Here is an 18,461-nt window from a genome sequence, read left to right on the forward strand (position 1 = left end):
TGTTTAATAACTGTCATTCATATCTCGACAAATACACTTGTGGGAACTTGAGGATTCATTCATTCAAACGCTGGGTGCCCTTTGCCCCAGGCATCTGCTGGGGGCTTGGGAGTCACTTGGCAAAGTGAATAAGCCCCCTCCCACCAACATCTCTGCCCTCAAGGAGTTTCCATTTAAGCGGAGGAGACAGACTAACGTTCATCATGCACCAGAGAAGGCTGAAAAATAAACTCTGGGGCAGAGCGGGTAGAGTGATGTACACCACCTGGAGGTGAGGATGGAGCTTAGAACCAGGAAGTGAGAGGAGGTTTTACCAGGGTCGTGCAGCCTGAATCCGGTGCGGAAGTGGGAGTGTGCCGGGTGGCTGTGGGGCACAGGGGTATTTTCTGGGGAGCAGCAGAGAAGGGGGGCAGGTATATAGCGACTATTATTAGCAAAGAGCTGAGTGCCCAAGGCCTTCATTCTATGAAGGATGGTGCGCCAGAGAAGGAATTTAAGGAATGACAAGGTCAGATATGAGTTTCAAGAAGAGGACTCCGGTGGCCACGTGGAGGACGATCTTACCACCCAGGAGGGGCTCTGGCATCCTGCAAACGTTTGCATCTGAAAGAGCCAATGCGGGTGGGGGGAGGCTGCAGACCCAGAAGCCAGGGGCAGACATGGCTCTTGGGGAGACGGACGGCAACATTCAATGCACATGACTGCCTTCCTTTCTGCGATCTTGGCGTCACGGTGTGGTGATTTTCAAGTCACGTTCCAAGGAAGGATCCCTAGCATTCCCCAGAGAGGCTTCCGGGGGCAGGGAGGGGTGCCCCCAGCAGAGAGAGGGGTGGGAGGGCAGGGAAATCTGCTCCTGACATCTGGCTGCTACCTGTTTCCTCCTTGGGGTTCTGTAAGGTTTCACTTGAGAAAGGCCATTCAGGAAGGGGGTGAAACCATCAGCAGAGTAGAAAACCTGTGAGCTTCTAAGCTTCTTTCCCACATGGATTTACATAATCTCTCCTCTTGTTTCCAAGTGTGATTTCACTCTTGTTATAAATCACCGTGACTAACCAGAACCGGACTTGGGCCGACCTGTGGCATTAAGCAACACCCTCCAGGCAGGTGTCTGGGTGCCCTGGGGCGGACCAGCCTGCTGCCTCCAGCCACAACTCCTAGTCTGATGGGGGAATCCTGAGGCCCTTTGGGAAAGAATGTGAACACTGCTTTGATGGAATGGATGGGAAATGGCTTGATGGATAAAACCAGGCAACAGCACCTGGGAATGAAAACCGACAGGTGAGGGGGGAAGTCTAACAGGTGCACCAGACGGGGCCGCAGGACCCCAGTGTCAAAGGTTGAAGCCTGACCCCCCTCAGCCCCAAGACCAGCTCAGTCCAACGCTCCCCTCTTTCCTGCATCCCTCGGGGCTCCAATCAGCTCTGCTGTGGCTCCCTTCTCCGTACGATGGGTATGACAAGAGGGAGACACTTCCTCAACAGCCAGAGAGAGGGGGGAAATACACAAATCCAGAACAGCAGAAACCAGGAACTGACCTAACTTAGAACCCACGGACTGCCGGGGCCTGTGGGATGTAAGTCTCATAAAGAGATAGACCTCTGAGAGATGCTTGCAAATATTTGTTGGGGTAGCAGAGGGCAGAAGCTGCAACACGGAATTTTGGGCTGCTGCTGAGGATGTGAGTTTCACTCACTGGCTGGTGAAGCTCAGTTCATGTTGGTGACTCAAAAATGACAGAATTATGTGGATTGTGACCATCTCAGTAGGCAAGCTTGCTACTGCCTAGAAGAGTGTATTTAAATCTTTGAAAAACTGTTGTACCCTTCATTCAAACACAACCATATTCTAAAGGCTTCTGTGTAAAGGATGAACTACTGGTGGTGGTAAGATGCAGTAGAGGGGTGTGTTTGGAGCTACTCATGTTCAAATCTCCCCTCCCCATGGTGGCCGCGTGGCTCAGCCATAGCCGCTCTAAAGATCTCTCCTGTGGATCCTTCTCTGTCCCTCCACCTTCTGCAGGAGAGGATGAGCCGCAGTGAGGCAGGTTTCTTAAGAATTGCTAGGTTGGTTACGTGGACTTCAAAGTCACCCGGAATTTTTTGGCCATGCCATGCGGCATGTGGGATCTTAGTTCCCCGACCAGGGATGGAACCCATGCCCCCTGCAGTGGAAGCACAGCGTTTTTTTTTTTTTAACATCTTTATTGGAGTATAATTGCCTTACAATGGTGTGTTAGTTTCTGCTGTATAACAAAGTGAATCAGCTATACATATACATATATCCCCATATCTCCTCCCTCTTGCGTCTCCCTCCCTCCCACCCTCCCTATCCCACCCCTCTAGGTGGTCACAAAGCAACGAGCTGATCTCCCTGTGCTATGCGGCTGGGAAGAACGGCATCTTAACCACTGGACCTCCAGGGAAGTCCCTGGAATAATTTTATAAGTCAGATGAAAAAGACAATGGGGTCAGCTAACAAGGGCGGGGGGGGGGGAGATCAAAGCATGTGCCAGTACCTTTGGACCTGTGCATCATTTGGGAGGGTAACACCTTCTAGAATTTGCCTATCATATTTATGGACTTCTCAGAAGACTAAAGATACAAAAATACTAAATAGGATTTTTAAAAATAATGCAGGTCTATTTTCTAATTTTGTATAGGTTATAGGGAACTTGAGCTTTCTGAAAAAAGGAAAGACTATTAGCAAAATTAACGAGTTGAGGGCATGCTTGTCCTTTTGCTTTTAGCTGAAATTCTTTGTTTAGTTTAACTAACAAATATCAAACGTTTAGTGATCTTCTAAGTTAATTTGTTTTCAGTCATTGCAGCCAACTGTAAGAGGCAAGTAAGCTTTAAGTGTCTCTGAAACGCATTGGTATTGAAAAAGCTCAGTTTCACTATAATACTGAATATGTGGAATAACATTTAACTCAGGAGAGAGAACCAAACGGAATTCGGATGCTCTAAGTGACCATCTCCACGTCCTCTCGTTTTTATACTGCACTAAGATAAATCACTTCTCGCTCCCGTTCCACCCCACCGGCCATCCTGTCTCCTCCACACCCTCATGCTTCCTGGGTCTCTTGCCTCCACTCCATCTGCCACGTGACCCCTACCCCAGGCCACTGTCCCCCCTCACCTGGCCCATGACAATGGCTTGATGCCTCCCAGCCCTCTCTCCTACCCAACACTCCCTTCTCCACAGAGCAGTCTTCTTAGAAAAGCATAAAACACGCCGCTTCCCTGCATGAAATCCTACAGTGACTGCCGACTGCGCCTGGGAGATCGGAACACCTTGCCAGGTCTGCGCTGGCCTGAGCCTGTCCGCCCACCTCCGGGACCATCCCCCGACCCCTCGCCCGCTCCTCCCTACAACATGCTCGCAACCTCCTCTGTTCTTTGCACTCACCAAGCTTTTTCCCCACTCAGAGCCTTTGCCTTTGTTGAGCCCCTGCCTGGGATGTTCCTCACGCAGATCTCTGCAGGACGGGCTGCTTCTCCTCTTCTGGGCCTCCATTTAAACAGGGCCTCGTCGGGAAGCCCTGCCCAGGCACCCGGTCTAATGCTGTCCTAAAACCACAGCGCACTCTCTCTCATGTTACTGGATACGATGGTTTATAATAAGAAATATATGTTTGGTCTTCATCCCCATGTCTGGCACAGAGCTCCTAAAACCCTTGGAATTTCCTAAGTGGTGAGAGAGATCAAGGTATCTTTGTTACATCAGTGAGGTGACTTTTGGACCCGCACCTAAGGATGGGGACTCATAGCCAGGAGAACCAACCACGTGGTTACAGGGTTGGAACCTTCAGCCCCGCCCCCTGACTTCCGCCGGGGAGAGGAGAGTGGCTGGAGGTTGAATCAATCTTCAATGGCCCATGATTTAACCAAGCATGCTTATGTAATGAAGCCTCCATAAAAACCCAAAGGATGGGGTTCAGAGAGCTTCCAAGGTTGCTGAATACGTGGAGATTGGGGAGGGCGGTGCACCTTGGGAGGGCATGGAAGCTCCGTGCCCTCTCCCTACTCCTTGCCCTATGCATCTCTTCCACCTGGCTCTTCCTGACTTGTATTCTTTTATAATACACTGGCACACTAGTAAGTAAAGTGTTTCTCCCCGTAAGCCGCTCTAGCAAAGTAACTGAACCCAAGGAGGGGTGGTGGGAGCCTCCAATCTATCACCAGTCTTTCAGAACACAGGTGACAATCTGGGCTTGCGAGTGGCATCTGTGGTCAGGGGCGGGGTGGGGTGAGGGCACTCCTGTGGACTGAGCCCTTAACCCATGGGATCTGATGCTTTCCAGGTAGATGGTGTTGGAATTGGGATGAATTGTAGGACACCCAGCTGGTGTCAGAGAATTGCTGGTGGAGTGGGGAGCCCCCCCTACTGGAATTGGTACCAGGGTCCTTCCAAGTCACTGTCTTCACTCTCTGAATGTGTGTACGTGTATACTGGTACACCGTCTGTCTCACCCACTAGAATAGAAGCTCCATGACAGAAGGAAACGTGAACCCCACATTCCTACATTCTCAGTGCCTAGAATAATGCAGAGCTCATACCAGACACCCAGTACTTGTTTGCTGAATGAATGAATATCCATTTACAACATCAGAATCCAAGGAATTGCTCAGGGTATTCAAAGCGTTGTGATTTTATTCATATATGTTGCTAAATAATTGCAAAACAAACACAGAATTTAATGAGACCAAATATATTTAACCATGAAATTTCTAAGACTCTCCCTATTAATTTTGCCCAAAACATAGCAGTTACCACAGAAAAATAATTATACATTGAGTGAGGGTTAAGACATGCATTTAAGATCTATATAAAAGGAATTATAGGTATCGATCAACACAACACAACATCTTATTCAAGTTTACAATGATTTTCTTTGGATCTCATATCAGACCTACTTAAGGAACCAACAAGTGAAGGATGCAGCCGCTGTACCAGAGGCGGGAGTGAGCGTGTGCAGGGCACGGCGCAGCGTGCTGAGCTGGGGATGCTGAGGGCCTATTCTGGCACATCTGGAGCAGGCTGGGGGTAAGATGGAGAGAAATGTAGTCTCCTGGTAGACCAGAAGGCTGAGCTCTTACCCTTTATGCTGATGGGAACCCTGTGTATGTTTATACAGGGGAATTACATGACACGTTTGTGTTAGAAAATCACTCTTGTGCAACTGTGGGGAACAAACTGGTGACTATTACCACCGCCAGGCAACTGAGAAGGAGGGTCTGGGACAAGAAGCAGATATCATGCATGTGCCGACTTCCTCTGTCTTTTATCTTCTACAGATGGTGACTTCCACCTCAGAAATATCTTTATCATGCCCATGCATTTTTACTATTTAACCCCCTCTATCTACTCTCCCTTCCAACTTCTGGCCAGTTACTTTAGTTGGAATTCTTTCAAAAAATTCTCTCTCACATAATTCATCCTTTCAAGAAATTTATTTGAGTGCCTCTTAGATACCCCAAACCTCTGGGCACTCGAGTTCCAAAATTGTTCCTATCTTGGTTCTTTTTGTAGGAAAAAAAAAAGTAAGAACTATAATAAAGCTCAGTCCTCTATGAATGCCATTTTCCCCAGTCACTAATTTAGATTCTCTGTGCTCCCCAACCTTTGCATATGCATGCAGGGCGGGGCAGGGGAGGGACACAACTAAGAAGATGTGACTTCCATGACAACCTACGTTCACCCCTTCCCAGATGATACCCATAGCTTTCCAAAAGACACCTACCAGAAAGACAAACATAAATCTATTTCCTTTCATCTTAAAGTATCCATCTTCATACCCATCAAATACGAAAAGGAAAGCTGTAATTTTTCCAGGTGGATCACATCACAATAAACTATAATACAACCTTGAAAGTTCCCCAGAGTTCATCTTCTATCTTAGCCTTCTTTAAATAATCTTTTTTTCCCAAGTACCAGCATTCCGTTTGAATCATCCTGTTTTGCTCTTTATTTTTACATACTGTTTTCCATCGTAAATGTCAATTCACTCTGTATTCTGGATTGAAGAGTTACCTTTGACCCTAACAAAGTTCATGAACCAAAGCAACCTACTTACAAATGTAGTTCTGAAACTGTACTAATTTATCATTGGGAAACTGCCAATGTAAAAAGGCATTCAAGAGATCGTTTGATAAGTGCCCAGTCTCTTATAACAAAATATAATTACCACTCTGTGTCTGTAGATGAGGGTTTGTATATGTGCTGCCGAAGCGAGCACTGTAGATGAGGGTTTGGATGACATAATTTCAAAGATTGCTTCAGACTCTCAAATTCTTTGATTCTATATCAATGCAGCAGAATTCTGGCATAAAAGCATAATATAGTACTGCTGTCTACCTCTATTTCCGTCTTGCTGGAGAAAACTAGCTTAATGCTCATCCAACCGGAAAAAGTAGGCTGTAATTTTAAAAAGGATAGCAAAATAGATTGGCTATTAATTTTTTCCCTTGTAATAAAGGCTTCATAATTTACTCTTTTCTAACTCAAAGTAACTCAGGACCAAAGTGTGCTTGTTTTTGTTCTCTGAACTGCCAAAATTAACACTAAAGTTAAAATTATAGATGCCAGTAAAACTACCACATGCAGTATATACCGTGACTCATAAAAATGGTCAAACATGCCTGTAAAATGTACAGTGGGCACAGTGATAATACAGGTCTATTCCTTTCAACAAAGTATTCATAGAACGACGAATGTGCCAAGTTTTATCTTCAATACCCTTGGGCCTGGGGAAATCATAAGCTCTCTGAGGTTAAGTGAACAGTTTCTCGGAGGCAGAACATCAGACGAATCTTGTGTTTTACAATTTAGTTCAATTTATTAACCCCGATTTTATGTATAGGTGTTGTTTTTGGTTCTTTTAACAGACAGTTCTTTTTAAAAAAGCTGTTCTAAAAAAACACACATCCCCTTCCTATACACCCTCTTGCAGACTGAAATACCCTTACAGGAGGGCAGAACACATGACCCCCATCAACTCACAGGCTGCTTCATTTTAAGCAGCTTTCCCTTGAAACCAAATTATTATACTTGACTTTCAAATGTTTGTGTCTGATATTTAAAAGGCACCCGGCATTGAAAAAGGCATTTTTACCAGTTTACTGTATGTCTGGCTTAAATGCCACTGATCTCAGAAATTTAAGGCTGAGTCTTCATTGCAATCGTCGATGGCAGTAAAGTTGACAATAAAAAAATTTTTTGGAAAATTTAGAAACTCTCTAACAGCTTTTCTAAAGCTCCCCGGTGCTTTATTTCAACACTTGATGGAGTTCTCTTAAAGAAGGTCTAAGTCCTAAGCTTATTATTTAGATAAATTGTTTTAATTCAAAAGAAAATGTAAATAAGAGGCTCTCATTAATAATACTACAGTTAATGGTGTCTATTAGCTATGACTTACTAAGAAACTTCTAATGAGAGTTAAATAAGAGTGGTCATGGTGGCAGATGGCAGATACACACACACACACACACACACACACACACACACACACACACACACACGGGTTAACGTCCACCGTATCACGTGAATCTGCTTAGCAGCCTGTCTAATGCAGAGATGCACTAGGTGTAATGACAAATCAACTGGTTCATTGGTTTACAGAAGAAACCCATTATCTTTCCCAGGCTACAAGCTTTCATTAGTCATATTAGCTACTACTCTTGCTACTGAGATTTGACTACTGATGAAACACTGTCATAGGATAAGCAGAGATGCAAGTCACAAAGGGTGGAGAATCAGATAGAGAAGGCAATCAATGGATAGGGAGAAGTGAGAACTCCGTAGGTTAGGAGCTGTCTTCACCATCACCAAGGATGATAACAGACATCTCTCTAATCATAGACATCGAACACTTCTGGACCGTTCCGCTGCTGCAATAGATTTGTAGCTGAAAAGTCACAATGAAAATATGAGCCATCGGGCCAATTATCCGTTTCCATATTTCAAACCTTTGCTAAGAAGTCTCCACATTATAACCCGAGTGGGGTGTATGTTAGGCACTATGGAATAAAACATTCACACATCGGGCACTCAAATGTTGTTGAGTAAATAGGTACTACACATATAGACGAGGCAAGGTAAGACCCTGCTAACCGCCGAGATGTTTCCCATCAACAGCAGCCTCCTTGCTCCCTAGTCCCTCATCCAGGGCTAAGTGAAGGCCATTTACCACCAGCGATAAAATCATGATGAAATACCAGTCCTAGATGACAACAGGTAATAAGAGCTCTCAGATGTCATGCAATTCTGTAAGGCATTGGCTAACAAGAGTCCTGTGCAACAGAGCGTCTTCTTTTTCTTCATTATAAGCTCATCACGTAGGACAGAATCTAAAGCCCTATTTTAAGCTATCACATACTTCTCTTCCTTCTCCATTCTGTATCAGAACCTAGCCTAACACCAGAGACATATCAGATGCTCCAAATTCTTTTGATGATATTTCTCAACTATAGTTCCATAAATCAGTGTAAAATGTCCAGGGTCACTCTCTTCCACTCTTAAGTTAGACTCACCACAGCTGATTCTTAACCTTTGTTTTCTTTGCTTCATCTGTTTAGGTCCCAACTACACTGTAACCAATTTCTGTAAAATACAGTTGTAATAGAACCAGAAGGCCTAATTAAATACAGTTCAAATATATACGTTGATAGTTCCCAAATTACAACCAAATCGTACAGAATGACTGCCACCAAATCCCCAATGAAGGAACACCTACCACCATTTCAAGCTGTCATTGACAGAACTATAGACAAGTACCCAGGGATGAAAGAGTACAAAAGGCCAGACAGACACACACACAGAAAAAACTCCCAACTCACTGTACCGGAAGTAACTTTTCTCGCCAAAGTCTGGCATTACCAGACAGTGGTAGAGGCCGTGGACTTTGTAAGCCAAAACTTTAAGTTCAGAGCCCAGTTCTGCTCCGCATTAGCTGTGTGATTTGGAGCAAATTAATTCATTTTTTGAGTCTCACTGTCTTCTTTTGTAAGGTGTACACAGTGATGTTCACCTTGTAGAGTTATTGAGGGGATTAAGTGCTGACATGGTCCCTGACACCTAATAGATATTTAATAAGTAGTTAGTATTAAAATTATTGTCCCCAAGCCTATCTAAATTTATTCAACTTACTCTTTTACAGTGTTTGAATTTCTACTAAGAGGAAAATCATTTGATCTTTAAAAAAAAAGCCTTTAAAAAATCATCTAAGGCGTGGAAAGGCTAGGAGGGTAGTGGTCTATCTCACACTAGTATGAATTAGTTCAATCAGATTGCTCACCTCTTGATTCTTATCTGTGAGCATGGGCACTGAGTGAATGGAATATTTTGCCTGGGAGGCAGAAAAGTTAAAAGATATATTTATAAACATACAGCATTTGGGATGTATTATTGGGCTGGAAGGGAATGGGAAACATGCATTACATAGGGACTTTGGAGAGAGAAGAACAACAGAAGATGGGAAATTGTTTGGATAGAGAGTCACAAGTATATAAAGTTGGCCTATTTTAAGATTTTGTCTGGGCCAATACTTTACCTGGGAAAGGGAAAGGAAACTCAGCACCTAAGTATAATGCTCTTAGTGCTAAAGATCAGTGATGCTAGGAGCTAAATAATTTCTGATGCAACCTGGGAGGCAAAAAGTCATTATGGTTATCTCTTCTAAGGAAAACATCCTGTAGGATTCACAAGAGTGACTTTCACACAAAACTTCAGAATTTAGCATACTCCTTACTTAAGGATGGCTTGTCCAATAATATTATTCTTCCTATTCAAATAAACCATAATCAGTGTCCATATTTAAGGGACTCACCTTCACATCTGTTCTTAACAACAACAATCCTTTACAAGCAGTGTAAGGCACTCTCTGTAATCATATCTCAAGGTAAGAACAATCATCATTTCTAGAGTTACATACTTAACTCTTGAGGTCTACCCCAGCATTAGTCTACCCGAGGAAGACTATTTAAATGAACAAATAGATCATTCGCACCCTCTGTGACAAATTAATGCTTTTTGCACTGCCTTTCTTCCTAATCAACTATTTGTTGAGTGCTTTCCATGTGTAGAGAACTGCTAGGAGATGGGAATTGTAGAGAAAGGCACAAATCTTGATCCTTGCCTTCAGTGAGCTTATAATTTAGGTGGGGAAACATGACATAAATGTGTAGAAATATAAGCAATTATAATATGTTCAAATTACTGTTTAAAATGTCCTTAGAAGAGATGTAAGAAGAAAATACTTGAATGGCTAGCAAATTAACTCCTATAATTCCTATAATAGGAATTTGGTCTAATTATATCTATCTGTCTGTCTATCTAGAGGAGTTAATTCTATAACAGGACTAAGAAATGACCTCCTGCTGGAGTATCAGAGAAAGCCCTTCTGTGGGAGGGAGATTTTGAATAAGGTATTTAAGGATGAGTAGAACTGATGGGTGTGGGGACATTATATTCTCAACATGGTATGATGTGATCAAACATCCTTTGAAACTGACTCAACATCCTCAACTTTGCTTTGAAAATGTCAAGTACTAGGCACAAAGAAAGGAAACAAGCATTCTTTCCTTTGGTGAAAGGGTGAGCTACGGGGGTGGATATGAGAGCAAAGAGAAAAGAGATGTTTGAGGGGCCTGTCCAACGTACGGTTTGCATTATTCTAAAATGTTCTAATTATTATTACAAATGCATTTAACATTCTCAGAAATATTTTTTTAATGGAAAGCGCTAAAACCATAAATTTGATGAAGTCGTAAAACCATGCTTTCAGATTTGCCAAGTTTCACTTTGGAAACGTAGCATGTAATGTACATTTAAGAACCAAATTTTACCACCTCACTATTTAAAAAGAAAAAAAAAAAGCTTTTGTGTGAAAAGCCCATGGATGTTGTAAGAAAACAGCTCTGTAATCATCTGGATCCTACAACAGACTATGATGAAATATGCTTACTTCCCTCAGCAGTTAATAGCAACCTCTGTCTGATGTTGGAAGCAGTCCCTGAGCATATAAAGCAGGCTTTCTTGGATTTTAGTGCATTGCATGTAGGTTAACAGGCCAAATAACACACAAATTTAGGGACTATATTGAGAAGAAAAAATTTCAAATAATATTTACTGAATGCCTCCATCAGAGGAGTGAAAGAGATATTACAGCTGATGGAAATCTGGAGCAGTTTAATTATTTCCTATTTGCACCTCCTACAGCTGACTCTAGTTTCTGATGTGAGGCTGTGACATGAATCATGCTGGCGAGGTTGCATCTGGTGGGCACCTCCATGAAGCACTTCTACTGCCTAAGATTGAGGGATTATCACAGCAAGACCATGTTTCAGAGGACAGGGCACCCTTACTGAGGGGGTTGATTACCATACATTTGTATCCATATTCATACACAATATGGATACATTTTACCATATTTCTTTGCACACAACAACTCTTGAAAGAAAAGCAGGGGAGACCTACCTGACCCTTTCTGGACTGGCTCCATCCCCCAGGTAGCTTTGGCGCTAAAGCCTGGTGCACGCTAGGGGGTAGTATTCAGGCACAAGAAAGAGCCAGTAACAGAAACGGACGTCCTAGAATCTGGAATAAGAAAAAGAGTAAACTTTCAAGTCATAATATCCTAAATGAGCATTTCAGATTGGCTACTGAGGGCACGTCGCACCCAACAGGAATCTGGTACTTTACCTTGGTACGTCTACTTGGAAAAAAGAAATGAGTCCCAGAACTCTCAGCTCTTCTGACAATTCAGGGCTGGAGATACTGATACAAGTTCAGCTCAAAAGCTGGCAAAAAGCACCTTTAAAAAGCTTTATGAATGGACTTTGCTGGTAATGACTTTAGAGGGAAAAAATCCTCTTTCCCATTCTTTCCTCCTTTTTGCCTGGAACAGCTGGCATCCCGTCCCATGCCTAGTCCCATCTATCATGGCCACTGGTCCTGAGCCAATATCCCACTGCAGTGCCTTGGGAATCTGCAGTGTCACTCCTCTTCTGCCTTGTTCTCTGCAAAGTGAAGTCATAGGGACGGATCAGCCAACCTGACTTCTCATTACCCTGCCCAGAATCCTTTGTGAGCTGAAATGAGTCATCACTCCAAGAAAAGCTACAGCCTCTGGTTGTCGGTACGGGCTCCTTTGTCTGTGCAATGCGGAGACTCTGGGCTGGGAATGCACCCCAGGCCCCGGGCTACCAGGGGCACATCCTCCTCTCCAAGGAGCCCAGGCCCCCTCCCATGCATTGAGCACCAACTCAGATCTTTTCATCATGAAAACAGGGAAAAAGGGCAAATACCTCCAGATGCTTGGAGAAAAGACACACACACATTAACAATGATCCGGCATCATATACTCACCAGTTCATAATTATAAACCTGACACATGTGCTCTTTTGTTTTTTCTTTCTTTTTTTTTTAAGGCTGGCTTTTCATTGCAGAGAAGGACGTGTCTCCCTCCTGTGTGTAAAAGGCGGTTCGACTGTACCCTGGATCAAAGTTTAGCTGCAGCGAGCTATTTGTCATAAATTCCAGTTGCCGGGCAAGTCCTTGCAAGCCTGGGTCGCATCATTCCCAACGCAGCGCCGGGCGCCTTGCAGCAGAGACAGCCCAGGAGCCAGCACAGCTTCTGCCAGGAGAAGGGCGGCATGGGGAATGAGGTCACTATGTCAAGAGCTCGTTCTCCCCGTGAGGTGCCCCTGAGCGCCCAACACCACGGAAACCACGGCGGGGAGGGGGGTGGGACGATGCATAGGGTTTCTTTTACATTGCTGCTTCCTCTGCTTTTTCTCTTTTCTCTTTTAGAATTTCTGTGCCTCAGATCGGTAAGGCACAAAAAAGCCATTCCAGATCTGTGCAAAAGCATCCTTTTCACTGCACTGTTTGTACTGCACCACACGCTTGATGAGCCCCACGCTGAATCACTCATGCATAGGCACGTGTACACATTGTATTTCCACACCCACGGACACACGGACACACGGAGGAACTTATTTCGACAGAACCGTACAGAAAATGATTCATCTCTGTTTACAGTACAAGAAACGACACAGAAATGGCTCGAGACGGAAAAGGGGTGGGAGTTGGGAGAGAGGAGAGGAGAAGAGGAATATCAACCATCCCGTTAAGACCACAAAAAAATGGAGTCTGAGAAGAAAAGAATAATTAAGAAGGACGTGAATGGTGTTGTGTTGGTAATAATTCTGCCCAAACTCCCCCAAACAAAATAATACCCAAGCAGGCACCTCTCACTAGCTCCACTCAGGAACCAAAGAGATACCGATAAATTATCCCCTACTCCGAAATGAAGTAGATTTGGGTAGCTGAGGATGTCTGCAGAGCAAATTCTCCCACATCCTCGTGAATACAGTAGCTAACCAACAATAAAGATGAAGTCTAGGATGAGACTGCAGCTGGGAAGTACAAAAATGTAATGCATCGCTCAGCAAGACTATCCCGAATCTCTGAGTTAGAAGGGTTGCCAGGCTAAAGCTCCACCAGAATCACAGGGTGTCTTCGCACCTGTGATTTAGCCCGTCTTCAAGGACCTCTTCCCTCAGAGCTCGGGCCTCGTCCAAGCCAGGCACATCCTCCGGTGAAGGCCTCCCCCGCCAGCTGAGTCCTGGAACCCCACACGGTGGTTCCCATTCTGCCCTCGGAAAGCTAAACAACGTAGAACCTTCTTCTGTCTGATAACTCATCTGATGGCTACAAATAATAATCCCGTGCCTGCATTCTAAGCCGTCTCTTCTCTAGCTGCCCACAGTCTGGGACACCGTGGGTAAGTCTATGTGCATTTATGGATCCGCTGGTACGTTCCATCTCAACATGATTAAATAAAGCTTCTTCAGCTCCTTCTACCACCTGACACTTTTCAAATCCTCTGCCCTCCTGGTTCCTCGCCTTTGCTCCCGCTCGGGCGTATCAAACTCCCTCTAAAAATGTCATATGAAGAACGAGATAGACTCTAACTGTGTCTCCCCACGGCACCATCACCTCCCCCACTCTGGACTTTATATTCACCTGGTCTAAGACAGTGGTAGGCTTTTGGCTGTTGTCACACTTTCAAGCCCTACAGAACTTTTTCACATTATCTGCGATTAAATCAGGTCTCATTTATGCAATTAAAAAAAAAAGAAAGAAAACGTCATCAATTATGCCATATTCATCTTATCAGAAACGGTCTGGTTGTGATGTTGCCTTCCAATGCATTAATTCCTCTCCTTGGATACGCCATCTGAGCTCCCCGCCGTGACAATGACTCAGTCTGCAGCCAAGCGCCAGGGCCTCCTCCCGAGACAGCTCACCTTTGCTCAACACTCTCTGAGCTTGTTTATGTTGGTAGTCATTATAAATCCACCGAAATCCACCTAACTCAGCCCATTCCTCTTAGGCATAGTCTGATCGCTCTAAGGTCCGAAGGCATGCCCAATAAATAAACCCTGCACCTTAAGAAGGAAATGATGTGCTATATAAAAGTTAAGATCTAAATCGAGATATCTTGACCTCTGGCAATCTAAGAGCATCTAGGGAAGCAGCTCTAGGTCACTGGACCACCCCTCGACAGCTAAAAACTCAAGTTTCCTCTATGACATAGAAAAGGTTAAGTAAGTGGATAAATATTTTCTAATATCCAAGCGTGTATGTTTCCATCTCTATGTGGGCCTACTATGCCCACCTATAAAAACTCATCCAAGCTTTACAAGGACCCACTAAGGTAAGTACTGTTATTAGCACCATTTTAGAAAGAAATTAATTGCCCTCCTCAAGCTTCCACAACTGGTTAAGTGGCAGAGGCAAGATTTGAACCTGGGGCAGGAGGCCTCAGAGGTCTACCTGTCGACTATAGCCACTGGAAACAAAATTTAAAAAAAAACAGAACTCCATCCCTCAACTTTTACCTTTAAATGGAAGCCAATTCCCTCTGTCAGCACATGAGGCCAGTAAGGTGAGGCTCCCAGGCTGGAAGCAGGTGCCTTTGCTCAGTTCTCTAGCCCCTAACGGAGCGTGTTCCAGCCTCAGCCACGGACTGTCATCGAATGGCCATGCAAAGGGGTGCAACTGACCCGCCAAAGTCATAACCTCCTTTTGCAGTCCTACTAATAAGGAGATGAGTTTTATGATGGACACTCATTAGCCTCAACTCAGAAATAAAGGCAAGAAATCAAGGCACTCTGATGTCTCAGATGCCAGTCTCTGATGGAGAGATGAACACAAGAATCAACTACAGACATAATTAGCAGCCCTCCTCCTCCGTCTGGTACCTTTTGCTCCTCTGAATAATAGCGGCAGTGGTACAGTCAAGACTTATGAACCTCACATAGAACATCGCAGAGGTGATCTCCTCAGCTGGTGAGGTGTAGGCAGAGGCTGCGCTTGGCATGGGACTGGTTCCTTGGCAGAGGATTAAGTGGCAGCAGCAGTAGTGACACAGTCACACAGGATCTTTAAAAAACGCTTTGATGACTAATGGTATAGCACGGTCTTAGGGCGACTGTACTTGATAAAACAGAGAGCCACGAAATGCCCTCAAATCAATGAAAGATATCTGTTAGGGGCCTAACTGCAAATACTTAAGATAGTGTACATAAGGCAGGGTATATACATGGGTACACAAACTTTTTCATGAACAAATGACATGGTCTCCACTCTCAAGAAGCTTCTAATGAACTCGAGGAGATAAGATCTTCACACATAAAAAGCACCAAGAATACAAGACAATGTCTGTCAAAAGGGAGGAAGAGGTAACAGGTGCCCCTAAAAATGCAGGAGAAAGAACCTGAAGCAGGTTGAAGCAGTCAGGAATGGCTTCCAGGCAGGACAAGCTCGTCCTAGCATCTGGACAACAGGGAAAGGGCGTTCCATCAGTTAGAGTGTGAGCTCCATGAAGAGAAGGATTTTTGCACGCTCTATTGTTTACAGATGCATTCTTTTTTTAAATTGAAGTAGAGTTGATTTACAATGTTGTACCAATCTCTGCTGTGCAGCAAAGTGACTCAGTTATACACATATAGATATTCTTTTCTATATTCTTTTCCATCATGGTTTATCACAGGATACTGAATATAGTTCCCTGTGCTATATAGTAGGACTTTGTTGTTTATCCATCCTATACATAATAGTGTACATCTGCTAATCCTAAACTCCCCATCCATCCCTCCCTCACCCCCACTCCCCCTTGGCAAGCACAAGTCTGTTCATACAGATACATTCTGGAAGGGTGCTTAGCCACCGGCAGGCAATAAATAAATTTGTGCTGAATGAATGAATGACCTGGAGAGAGGAAGTATGAACCAAGGTATGGAAGTACGGATGGGAGGCGCATGAGGCAGGAGAAGAGGGTTCATAGCGGGGAGTAGAGGAGAGGAGGCAAGAAGAGGTGTCCTAAGATCCGATTAAGAACGAATCCGTCTTTGAACGAATAAGAAAATGACCCACCTGATATCTGCAATAAATTTCACTTATTTGTTATAGCCTTAATCAGTCTCCCCTCTAAGAAGCATTACCCCTATGTGAACCCCACAATCTCTAAAAACAAGTGTTTATAAGCTGACGGCAGCTCATTAGAGGGAAGCTATGTTGACGGCATGGTCAGACGTTGCTCCCCTCCGGGGTCTTCTCCACCTCCCATCACCACGGAGAAAGAAGTCTGTGATGCCAGGACTCTCTTCCCTTTGCAAAACTGTACCAATAGGGAAGAAAAAAAATTCTAGTCTGTAGCAATATTATATTAAACCTACCCTAATTCAATGTAGTTCAACTCGACCAACGTTTATTAAACACAACGTGGAAGACTCTCTGCTTGTCGCTGAGGTCAGTACAAGGATGAAGAAGTTACAGCTCCTGTCCTCACAGTTTTGCATCAACATCTGAGTCATTCAAGGCAAAGAGGGACAGAGTGCCAGGAGAACAGCGAAAGATGGTTATTTCTCATACAAGAGAAAGATGGCAAGGAAGCACGGCGAGAACTGGGAGGCGTTTCAGGAACAAGGCAGCAGTTAAGGGACCCCAAAGATGGGTAAGGAAAGGGGGAGGAAGAGAAAAGTTGGAGACGTCTTTCCAGGCAGTGGAGCAGTGCTGATGTGGAGTAGAGAGTCCAGGAGGTTTCGGAGCATGGCTGAGGGTCTATCTGGCGTGGCTAGTGTGGAGTCACGAAGGAGATGGGTAGAGATGAAGCCAAAGAGTAAGTCAGGCGAGATAAGATTTTGAAGAACACGAAATTCTAGGAGAAAGGCATTAAAAGCTTTTACAGGGGAGTGGTGCTACTAACGCTGAAAGTTTAGGTTACTCTGGCAATGGGGTATGGGATGCATCCAAAGAGAGAAGATAATTAATTACTGAGACAAGGGAAGAGCCAATTATTGTGAGAGACCAAATGAGATGCAAAGAGAGCTTAAACAAGGAACAGAGAGAGGCCCAGAGATATGAGGTACTTTCCTGTTTCACGAAGGGACTGTCCAAAATTTCCAGCATGAAAATCAGAAATGCATTTCTAGAAGTACCATGTACACCTAACACAACTTGCCCAGAATCTATCCAACTGTCCGTGCTATGGTGATAGTCTGACATTTGGAGAAGTGCCCAGGGTAGAACATTAGTTCAAATTGACAAATAAAGGGAAGAGACGAAACCCTCTAAACAAAAATTCTTGGGCACCCATAACAGATCAGACTTTCCTGGTTGCAAAAAAGCTGGGGAAAAGGCACAAATTAAAACTTCAGTGAAAGTGGTTTCAAAAACAGAAAGCTCCAAAGATTTCAAGGCCTTTATAGCCCAGGGTTTACTGAGTTATGTGCATTTTTATTACGGTGGAAGAAACAATTTCAATTAAGTTGGATTTGATGCAGCACGGTATAGGCAAGGAAACTAAATATTTAAAGAACAAATACACTTGGTATCCCAAGTGTTACAGAGCATCAGTGTGAACACAAACTGAAGAGCATGGCTATTCTACATAACTTAATAAAATTTTCAAACATCTTTGGATCGGTCAATTCTCATAGGATTAGGAACACAGAATAGCATTTTCGAGCTGGAGGAGACAGAAAGTCATCTAGTATATTATCATGTGACTGAAGATAATCCTAGGGGCCAAGTGGGGAAGATGACTTGCCCAAGGTAACACAGAGTTAGTAGCAAAGCTAGAATTAGCATCCAGACCTCCTGATTCTCAGTGCAGACATCTCACCACTACTCCACAACACCCTGTACAATTGATTCAAAGAAAATTAAACTCTAAGGCTTCGCCGATGCACTTTGGATACAATACAATAAATTAAGGAGGCAGATGTGCAATTCTCCATACTACACTGTGGGATAGATTATTTCTCTGCCCTCAGTTCTTCTAATCAATGTCCAAAGAAGGCAAGGAAGGAAAAAGATGAAAGTGAGAAAAACGGAGAGCCTGTGAGTTTTCAGTTTAAAAGACAGAGTTTAAATTGTCATGTTTTGATATC

At 44.0% G+C, this 18,461-nt stretch overlaps 2 protein-coding genes across 9 annotated transcripts in view; both read right to left on the reverse strand.

Annotated features, from left to right (window-relative positions):
• The window catches only part of STOX2 (storkhead box 2), a 208,299-nt gene that overhangs the window by 23,383 nt on the left and 166,455 nt on the right, over positions 1 to 18,461 (reverse strand). Inside the window, exons 1-3 of one of the 8 annotated variants that reach the window (XM_082375197.1) lie at positions 12,367 to 12,527; positions 11,701 to 12,017; positions 11,476 to 11,595 (exon numbers count right to left, since the gene is read on the reverse strand). The exons of 5 other annotated variants lie outside the window; for them this stretch is intronic. In XM_082375197.1, coding sequence (XP_082231323.1) covers positions 11,476 to 11,500 — 25 coding nt within the window. In that variant the 5' untranslated portion in view covers positions 11,501 to 11,595; positions 11,701 to 12,017; positions 12,367 to 12,527. Of the gene's footprint in view, positions 1 to 11,475; positions 11,596 to 11,700; positions 12,018 to 12,366; positions 12,528 to 18,461 lie in introns of those variants that run through there. 2 more of the 8 variants (XM_082375198.1, XM_082375201.1) reach the window with 2 other exon arrangements.
• The window catches only part of LOC309619741 (uncharacterized protein), a 189,257-nt gene continuing 174,900 nt past the window's right edge, over positions 4,105 to 18,461 (reverse strand). The window contains exon 4 of the mRNA XM_082375367.1: positions 4,105 to 5,040. The gene's annotated coding sequence lies outside the window, so the exon portion shown is untranslated. The remainder of the gene's footprint in view (positions 5,041 to 18,461) is intronic.

This window comes from Balaenoptera borealis, assembly GCF_965194805.1.
Source record: "Balaenoptera borealis genome assembly, chromosome: 21".
Classification (NCBI taxonomy): domain Eukaryota; kingdom Metazoa; phylum Chordata; class Mammalia; order Artiodactyla; family Balaenopteridae; genus Balaenoptera; species Balaenoptera borealis.